Source organism: Bos grunniens, chromosome 3 (genome assembly GCF_055505025.1).
Source record: "Bos grunniens cultivar Pamir isolate PY7600 chromosome 3, Bosgru_T2T1.0, whole genome shotgun sequence".
Lineage (NCBI taxonomy): Eukaryota > Metazoa > Chordata > Mammalia > Artiodactyla > Bovidae > Bos > Bos grunniens.
Window position 1 is genome coordinate 1,597,866 of NC_141167.1, and position 9,736 is coordinate 1,607,601.

Genomic DNA, 9,736 nt, shown 5'->3' on the forward strand with positions numbered 1-9,736 from the left:
CGAGGGAGCTGTGCCCAGGGACCCTCCCCCGGCTGGACACAGGCACAGGCGCCTGCCAGGAGCTGCCTGGTGGAGCCAGGGCCCCGGGCTGAGTCACGGAGCCCCGGCAGCTTTGGGGAGCAGCACCCGGAGTGGCTGAGGGGGGCTGGGTGTCCCCGGAGGACGCCCGACTGAGGGGCGGGCCGGGGAGGTGCTGCGGGCGGCGCAGGTGTGAGGCTCCCACGGCTCCCTCCCCGCCCGACACGTCAGCTCAGGCCCTGCCGGCCCGTCCTCCCGGAGCCTCCAGGCCGATGGCCAGTCTGAACGTGTCCCTCTGCTTCTTCCTCGCCACCTTTGCCCTCTGCCAGGCGTCCAGGAGGGCGGCCAAGGCCCTGCTCCCCGGGGGCGCCTATGCCCACTTTGCCCGGGAGGCGGCGGGTGCGGCCCAGCTGGGGGCCTGCTGCCTGGAGATGCGGATGCTGGTGGAGCTCGGACCCTGGGCTGGGGGCTTCGGCCCCGACCTGCTGCTGACCTTGGTCTTCCTGCTGCTCCTGGTGCACGGGGCCACCCTGGACGGGGCCTCAGCCAACCCCACGGTGTCCCTGCAGCGGTTCCTCCTGGCCGAGGCCTCTCTGCCCCGCACGCTGCTGGAGCTGGCGGCGCAGGCGCTGGGCGTGCATGCAGCCGGTGCCCTGACACGACTCTACTGGGCCTGGGGGCTCAGCGACCTGCACGTGTTGCAGAGCCTCATGGACCCGCACTGCAGCTCGGCGCTGCGCACGGCCGTACCCCACGGCGCCCTGCTTGAGGGCTCCTGCGCCTTCCTGCTGCACCTGGTTCTCCTCCGCCTCCAGGGCAGCCGTGCTGTCCACAGGGTGCTGGCCGTGGCCCTGCTGCTCACCGCCGCGGCCTGCACAGGTGAGACTGGCTGCCCGTCCCTGGGGCTGTGTGGCCGCCCATGACAGGGGCTGCAGGCCGGCCCGGGGCTACCGGGCCTGGGGTGGCCACTGCCTGGGCACCTGCTGGGGGTGGTGGCCAGCCAGGTGGGACTCAGCGCGCTGGGCAGGGACCCGACCCTGGTGGGTCAGTCCTTTCCGGCTGGGTCTGTCCGCACCCCAAGCTGCTCCTGTTCATCCCGGGAGGCTGACACCTGAGGCAGACGGGGGGTGGGAGGGGGGCTCCTGCTTCCTCAGGGCCAAGGCTCTGGTCTGGAAGCCCCGGCGTCCTCCGTCACCCCTCTTGGGGGCCCGGGACTGCTGTTTCCTCCTCAGCCCCTGCCTGCCGCCTGCTGGGCCCACCTGCCACTGCAAGGCAGCCCCCAACCTCTTCCCTCCTCCCTCCTCTCTTCCTCCCCTCCCTCCTCCTCCTCCCTCCTCCTCGTCCCTCCTCCCCTCCCTCCTCCTCCCTCCTCCTCCTCCTCCCTCCTCCTCGTCCCTCCTCCCCTCCTCCCCTCCTCCCCTCCTCCCCTCCCTCCTCCTCCTCCCCCCTCCTCCCCTCCTCCCCTCCCTCCTCCTCCTCCTCCCTCTTCCTCCTCCCTCCTCCCCTCCCTCCTCCTCCCTCCTCCTCCTCCCTCCTCCCCCCTCCCCACCTGCCCCATCTGGGGTCTGCCCTCCCCCACCCAGGCCAAGCCTCCTGACCAAGCTCTTGTGGGTCCCTGAACCCCTGTGGAAGCCTCCCTGACTCCCCCCAAGGCCCAGGCTCGGCTCTGGCCCTGCCCAGGGGAGTACCCCACCCCACTGGCCCCGCGCACCCCTCTCCGCTGCTGTTTCTTTGTTCGGCCAAGTCTCACTCCTTCTCGCTGTCCCTGTCTCTCCTTCTGTGTTTCCCCACCTCTCTGGGTCTCTCTCTCTCTGAGATGCCCTCCTGCGGGCGTGGGGTGTGCAGAAAAAGGCTGGGGAGCCGAGTCCACGCAGGGGTGACAGGTCGGGAGACACTCCTGTCCGGCTGCTGCCTGACCCCTGACCTCTGGCCTGGGCTGGGCGGCTGCCTCCCCGTGTCCCAGTTGGCACAGAGGGGTGGAGCCGGGCCCCCCAGGTGAGTGGGTGGGTCTGCTGGGCAGGCGGCGCAGGCAGGCCAGAACGGAGGTCTGCACTTCCCTGCAGCCGGGCCCCTGACGTCTGCCTTCCTGAACCCCGCGCTGGCCGCCTCAGTCACCTTCCGCTGCTCGGGGCACAGCTTGCTGGAGTATGTCCAGGTGTACTGGCTGGGCCCTGTGACAGGTGAGGGGCCGGGGGTCCTGGGGGCGGAGGCAGGCCGGTCCGGGCTGTCCTCTGGGACAGGGGTGGCCCATAGGGCGTCCAGCTCGCTGGCCGGGATCTGGGTGGCGCTGCTCCTGGGGCCTCCCCCAGGGTCCCCATGGGGGTCCTCGCAGGGAAGCTGGAGACGCAGGCATTTGGAATAGAGCGTTTTGGCCCCAACCCACGCGGGCGCTGGCTGGAGGGGCTGGGGCTGTCCTTCAGAGCTCTCAGCCGGCCTGGGAACCACAGAGAAGTGAAGGCTGGGGACAGCAGGGCCACTCACCTGTCCCCAGGTGGGCGCGGGAAGCTGGGCACAGAAAGCCAGGCGTGGGGCCTCTCTGGGGCTGCGGCCTCCTCCCCGCCCCCCAAGGCATCCGGGGCTTACGGGCACATTGGTCCCGTCCCAGCCCATCCTCCGTCCTCCACGTGTCCCCTGAGAAGGACAGCAGTCACACGGGGTTGGGGTCCATTCTTCTCCAGGGAGACCTTGTCTTAAGACACCTGCCGAAGGTGAAGTCCTGCTGCGAGGTCAGGGAATGACCTGAATCCAGGGGACACGGCTCCAGCCTTTGACCCCCGAGCTGCCATGGTGACACTGGAGCCATCAGGACCCCCTTGGGAGCCGCGAGGGGCAGAGGCGGGGGGGCTAGGACCCGTGTGCACGCGCCTGCTTGGTTCAGGCAAGGGGGCCTCCCGCCCTCGGGGGGATGAGAGGCGGCCAGGTGGGGGTCCAGGGTCCTCCACTCAGGAAGCTCCGGGCAGAACCTGGGGGTTAGGGGTCAGCCAGGCCCCACCCCCGACCCCCAGCCCCCTCGGCCCCACCTCCACGCTCACCACCCCGTGGACGACACGCCAGTGTCAGGAGACTGCCCCGGGAGGAAGGCGCACTTGTGCCCAGAACACGGGCCCAGAGTGTGGTCTGCGAGAGCACACGGTTCCCGGTCCCGACCGACCTCCGGGGGAGGTCGGCCCCAGGGGAGCGGACGCTGGCAGGAGCCGGGCCAGGGCGGGACCTGGCCCCGTCTGTGGGCCCCTGTCCGTGGAGGGTGTGGGGCGCGGCATCCGGCGGTCTCGGGCCCGGGGAGCCCCCAGCCTCCGTGTGACCCTCGCTGTCCCGCAGGCATGCTCCTGGCCGTCCTGCTGTATCACGGCCGCCTCCCTCGCCTTTTCCAGAGGAACCTGCTCTACAGTCAGAAGAGCAAGTACCGGGTCCCCAGAGGGAGGCCTGTCCCGGGGCCTGGAGGCAGCCAGACGCCTGAAGAGGGGAGCAGAGGACGGGGGCCTCGGTAGTGGGGGGCAGCCACTAAGTTCCAGCCACGCCAGCTCCAACCCCGTGAGCAGGGAGCTAGGGCCCAACTGTGGCTGGACCCGCGGGCTCCCTGAGCTGAGGGCGGGGGGCAGACCTCCAGCCCCTTCTCCCCACATGTCAATAAACCGTCCGTGAGGCCTGCCATGTCCCTGGGCCTGACGGGCCGGCGAAGGGCAGGCAAGGGGCGGCAGGGGGTCTCTGGGGCCTCTCCTCTACAGTTGTTGTTCAGTCACTCAGTCGCGTCCGACTCTCTGCGACCCCATGGACTGCAGCACGCCAGGCCTCCCTGTCCATCGCCTCCTCCCGGAGTCCACTCAAACTCACGTTCCTTGAGTTGGTGATGCCATCGAACTGTCTCTTCCCCTGTAGTCCCCTTCTCCTCCCACCTTCAGTCTTTCCCAACCAAAATCAAAGGTAAGACCTAAGAGGAGAGGCCACAGTCCAGGGTGAGCACACCCGGCCTTGAGGAGACCACAGGTGGACTGTCCCAGTGCTGGTGACTGGCCGGCCTGGACACGGCCCAGCGGCTCCCGCACCGAGACCTGCTGGGGACGGCCAGCGTGGTGGCTGGAGCCCGCGGCTACAGGGGACACGGGACACCCAGCCCCACCATCCCCCTGCACCCTGCCGCCCTGAAAGCCCTCATGGCTAGGCACACACAGCAGGGCCGTCACTGCAGACTCCGGGTTCTCCCAGGCTCGGAGGAGCCCCCAGCCATTTTCTCCCCAAAGACCGGAGCTCACCTGGAATCTCCCACTCCCAGAGAACACAGCCCCTCAGCTGGGGGTTCCTGCAGCCCCAACCGGAGAGGGAGGTTGGTAGGGACCCCAGCCCAGGGCCCCACCCTCTCCTGGGGTGAGACAGACAAGAGGGAGAAGCCAAGCAGAGGCCCTGGGTAAGCCCACCCATCGAGGGTATGCCGCGTGGAGCGGTGTCTGCCTGCACCAGCTTCCGGTGTGGTGGGCAGAGAAGGGAGACTCCCCCCACTTGCTATGGCTGCCCACCCTTCAAGACCTGTGCCCCACCTTCCCGGGCAGTGAGGCTGCTCTCTGTGGGCTCTGGTCTCCTCTCCACCCTGCAGTGGCCACCTGGGATGGGGAACAGGCCTGGGTCTCTGAAAGCCCCCCTGGGAGAGAGCAGCTTCCAGAGAGACGCAGGGGCGGTGATGAGATGGGGCGCCTTCCCTGGGGGTTCCTGGAGCCCCGTCCCCCAGGGGGTCAGCACTGGGAGGACGGTCACTGCAGCAGCCGCAGGGGTGAGAGGTCACCCTGGGCGGAGAGAGGGGTCCTCACTGGCAGCACCAGGACCAGTGGGGGCAGCCACTCAGCTGTCCCCACAGAAAGGCCCTGCAGCTCCCGCACAAGGGCTTCCAGGACAGGGACCCCAGGCACTGGGGCTGTGAGCTGTTCAGGGAGACAGTTCAAGAAAAGCGCAAACGTGGGCGCTGGAATACACGATAGCAGTGGGTTGTTAGAATTATTCCAGGAGTTTGGAATCTCTGTTTTGAAAAACGTCAACATTGCAAAGCAAAATCCACAGGCTTGGGAACAAAAATTAAATTTAAGGAAATTACGCAGAAAGGAACAGAATGTTCATATGAAGCTTTGACGAGCCAGTTACTACACGGACAGCGACTCAAAATTAACTCTTCAATAAAACTGAAGATACAGTGAGAAGAGTGCACACAGAGCTGCCTGAAGTGACACGCAAACCAGGAGCCAGTTTCTTTACGGCCTCCAAGAGCGATAGGAGGTGTGAGCGTGACACTGCAAAGACTCGCATTTAAATTCAAACGTTCACAGAAATGACTTGTATGAAGGGTTAAATCTTTTCAGGAAAATTGCTCTGAAAGAATTGTTGTTCAGTTGATAAGCCGTGTCCAACTCTTTGCGACTGAGTAGACTGTAGCGTGCCAGGCTTCCCCATCCTTCACCATCTCCCCGAGTTTGCTCAAACTCATGTCCATTGAATCAGTGATGCCATCCAGCCATCTCATCCTCTGTCGTCCCCTTCTCCTCTGCCCTCAATCTTCGCCAGCATCAGGGTCTTTTCCAATGAATTTGCTTTTTGCGTCAAGTGGCCAAGGTATTGGAGCTTCAGCTTCAACATCAGTCCTTCCAGTGAACATTCAGGGTTGACTTCCTTTAGGTTGGACTGGTTTGATTGCCTTGCAGTTCAAGGGACTCTCAAGAGTCTTCTCCAGAGTCTTCTCTTCTGAAAGAATCATCAGCTCTAAATGTCCTAGAACTTAAATTTCAAAATAATTAGAAAGTATCCCCATGCTCTCACAGCCTAGTCACATTCTGAACAGTCCCAGCAATGGCTCCATCAGCAGAAAGATCCTTCTCGAAGTTGAGAACCGTCAGAAATGATTGCAGTCCCCTATTTGTCCAGAGTGGCTGACACTGCTCTCAGCTCGATGAACGGAAGATGAAGTTGCCAAATGTAGACATTTTAATTAGCTAATTAATAAATTTGCAGAAAAGGGAGACAGGAAAATCGGACAATTAATCAAAATCTCTTGTGAATGAAGGATAGTAAGCCCCCTACGTGCCAGCAGGTTCTAAGAGTGTGTTCATAAGCCCAACAAAGCCAGCCTAGGTACACAGCTAACACACTGCTGTAGGTGCCTTGCTGTAGTAGGGCTTCCCTGGGGGCTCAGATGGTAAAGAATCTGCCCATCACCTGGCTACAGGTGAGAGGGCCGCCCTCCACTGAGGCCCCAGGGGCAGCCCTGGGACCGTCTCTGCACCCCTTTCTTTCCCGCCCCCTGTGCTGGTCTGAGTGGTCCATTCTTAGGGCAGGGAATGATCAGGGTGGTGTTGGGAGGGGCTCGTGGATGGCTCTGGTGGGGGGCGCTCTGGTGGGCGGGGCCTCCCTGGTTCCACCTGTGGCTTCATGGGCTGCAGACGCCACGGCCTGGCATCCAGGCCGGCTCCAGAAGGGGCTCTTGTCTCTGGACTGCTGCCCCCTCCCTTGCCCCGGCCCACCCCCCACCCATCCTGGCTGCCATGATGGAGGGGTCCTCTGGAGACGAGTTTGTGTCTGCAGAGAGGACCCCGGAGCAGCCCCACCCCAGCAGGGCTGCAGCCCTCAGAGCTGGTTCCTTCAGCACTTCTAGGAGAAACAGCTGCTTCTGGAGCTGGGGCTGGAGAGGCTTGGGGTGAGCCTGGAGCATCTGCCTCCCCACCCTCCCCCAAAACACACCCACACTGGCGGGAGTGTGTCAGAAAGACAGCGACCCAGCCGACAAGGCTCCTCAATGGCCAAGACTGGGACAAGCTGGGCAGCGTGAGCAGCAAACTCCTCACAGAAAACAAGCCTCAGTTCACCGTAGGGGAAAGGTTGGGGTTGGGATTAACGTACTCACACTACTGTACATAAAAGAGATAACAGCAAGGACCTGCCGCAGAGCACAGGCAGCTCCACTCCGCATTCTGAGAAGAAGCGGAGAAAGAAGGTGTGTGTGTGTGTATAGCTGAGTGCTTGCATCTCCCACCAGACCCACAAAGCCGAGGCCAGAGTCAGCGTCCGCTCCTGGCTGGACCCGTTTGTAGTCTATGGGGCTACGGGGTGTCAGTCTGACTTGTCAGCCTTGTGAGGTCCTCCCCTGGGGAGCCTGCCCCCAGCCTGCCCCCAGCCTGCCCCCAGACGTCTGGGTGCAGGAGGCCGTGTCTAGACTCAGCCCATCTCTGCGTGGCTGCAGAGTCCCCATGCCCACTCATGCCGTGAGCCCAGGGTCACCTTACCCTCAGAGCACCCATGCCCACTCATGCTGAGAGCCTGGGGGGCCACCTTATGCAAGAGCACCAGGATAGCCATTTGCCAATTCCAATCACCTCTGATCCTGGGAGGGGTACTTCTGATGGGTGTTGAAATGCTCTAGTTTAACGCAACCCTTAAATTTCCATGGCGATTTGCATGGGCCCTAATGGACCAGTTTCCCATTGCCCATCTGCCTGACTGGCCAGGTTATGGCCACCACACACGAGTCAGTAAAAACCCAACACAGAGGCAACAGCACGTAGTTCAGCCGTGAGCCAATTCGCTTTCCCCTTCTTTGACCAGACGGTGACCACGCAAGAGGATGCTGTCCATTCTCCTCTGACTGCCGGAAACCCGGCAGGCCCTGCTGTCTGAGAGCTGCTCGTGGGCACCACTCGCATGGCGGTGGTGTCTGGCAGCTCCTCGGGGGGTCCCAAGGCCACTGCACAGGCGAAAGACTCCCTGTTCATGGACATTCCCTAGGAGCACGCACCTGTCCTGTTCATGGACATCCCTGGGAGAACGCACCTGTATAAACAGGTAAATAAAATTCCCATCTCATTCAGGAACTCTGCCGGTCACTGACCTCCCCACTGGCGGGTCTGTGGCATCACATGGGATGTTCCATGATTACTCTGTGTCCCTGGGTCCGGGAGGGGTCTCTGTCACACCTGATGCCGGCTAGTGGGTCAGGCGTCTCCAGCGGAAATGTTCCTGTCCAGCACCCCAGTGGTGACCGCTGGGGGGCGCTCACTGACCCCTGCCCTAAGGTTCCTCCTGGGCTCCACACAAGGTAATTCCTGTCGCTTTATAGTTCAATTTATCCTTCCTGCGCTCCAGCCTCCAACGGGACATAGTGAACCTGGAGGTCCCTTTTGTGCATCGGGCATCTATACGCCTTCGTATTAATAACGTCTGTGGGCTGGACCACCTCACCGACCCCCATTTGGAATGTTCTATCAACGTCGGCCGAAGGGTGGGTTTCCAGGCCTCCTGTTGTACAGGATCAGGTAGGGGACACGCCCCAAGTCACACACAGAATGTGCAAACACTGCCCATGTTCAAACCTGACAATTTTCATCCAAACTTTCACCCCAGTCTCATCAGCTCTTGCCTTCCTGTCTCCTCTAGTCCAGCGTTCACTTCTGTTGGGGTGTCACCCACAGCTGTTGGAACTGCAGGGCACAGGGCTTCCAGTCAAGGAGCCCTAGAAGTGACCCATCTCCGAGGTGACACCCCCACCCCAGGCTTCTGAAGATTCAGGGCCAAGACACACGCTTTTCTGCACTAAGAGCTTGGAGTTTCCCTTGGGAGGTAAGTGCTTCAATATCATTCCGTTTGTGGGAAGAGTAATTACAGTGTCTTGTTGCAAACAAGGGTAATAAAATAACGCAGACCCACAGCAAGGATTCTGTCTTCTAAAATCATTTTGATGTTTTTCTCTTTCGGTTTTATTGCTGTCGTTTAAGTGATCAAACGACATCTCAAACGCAGACCTGATAGAATTATAATTTTTAGGGCAACGAAAGAGGAGAATGAAAAAGCTGGCTTAAAATTCAACATTCAGAAAACTAAGATCATGGCATCTGGTCCCATCACTTCATGGCAAATAGATGGGGAAACAGTGGAAACAGACTTTATTTCCTGGGCTGCAAAGTCACTGCAGATGGTGACTGCAGCCATGAAATTAAAAGACACTTGTTCCTTGGAAGAAAACCTATGACAAACCTAGACAGTGTATTATAGAGACATCACTTTGCCGACAAAGGTTTGTCTAGTCAAAGCTGTGGTTTTTTGAGTCGTCATGTACGGATGTGAGAGTTGGACCATGAAGAAGGCTGAGTGCCGAAGAATTGATGCTTTTGAACTGTGGTGCTGGAGAGGTTCTTCAGCATTGGCAGACAGGCTCTTTGCCACTAGCACCGCCTGGGAAACCCACTGGCAGTGATATTAAGTCACAAATAGAGGGGCCAAGGCCACCAGTGTCTGGACCCACAGGGCCGTGCAGCAAGTCCAGGGAACGAGATGGGAGGAGCACTGGAAGCCGCTGCTGAGTCGTTCAGGGGACGAGTGCAGGCAGGACAGGCCCTTCCCTATCCTCTGCTCAGGCGGCAGTTTGCAGGGGGTGGGGGGTGGGTCCTCAGAATTTCGTGTCTGAAAAGGAGTACCTGAGGAAGGCCACCCTGACCCCCATCATTCCCAGCCAGGGAGTCCCTCTCAGGAGTCCCGGCTGTGCCCCCAAAGTGGGGATACGGCTCAGGAGAAGGCAGGGAGGGGCAGCTCACTATCAGAGTGGTCCTCACGCGGGGGCTTAGAAGCCCCTAACAGACGCCAGCACCGGTGATGCTGACAGGTCCTGGGTACACGCTGAGCGATCACCTCAGTCAGATCCCTTGCTGTGCTCACAGTGTCCGTGTCCAAACTTCCAAAGTTGGAATCCTAACCT

At 61.2% G+C, this 9,736-nt stretch overlaps 1 protein-coding gene across 1 annotated transcript; it reads left to right on the forward strand.

Annotated features, from left to right (window-relative positions):
• Positions 1-290: 290 nt before the first annotated feature.
• Positions 291-2,380, forward strand: LOC147374796 (aquaporin-12-like). The gene is made up of 2 exons (XM_086394021.1): positions 291-897; positions 2,082-2,380. The coding sequence occupies exons 1-2, from the start codon at positions 291-293 to the stop codon at positions 2,378-2,380; spliced, it is 906 nt and encodes a 301-aa protein (XP_086250147.1).
• The last annotated feature ends 7,356 nt before the right edge of the window (positions 2,381-9,736 follow it).

Coding starts and splice junctions, on each gene's coding strand:
- LOC147374796 (XM_086394021.1), top strand. CDS start 291: ATGGCCAGTCTGAACGTGTCCCTCTGCTTCTTCCTCGCCACCTTTGCC. Junction 898..2,081: donor CACCGCCGCGGCCTGCACAG/GTGAGACTGGCT, acceptor ACTTCCCTGCAG/CCGGGCCCCTGACGTCTGCC.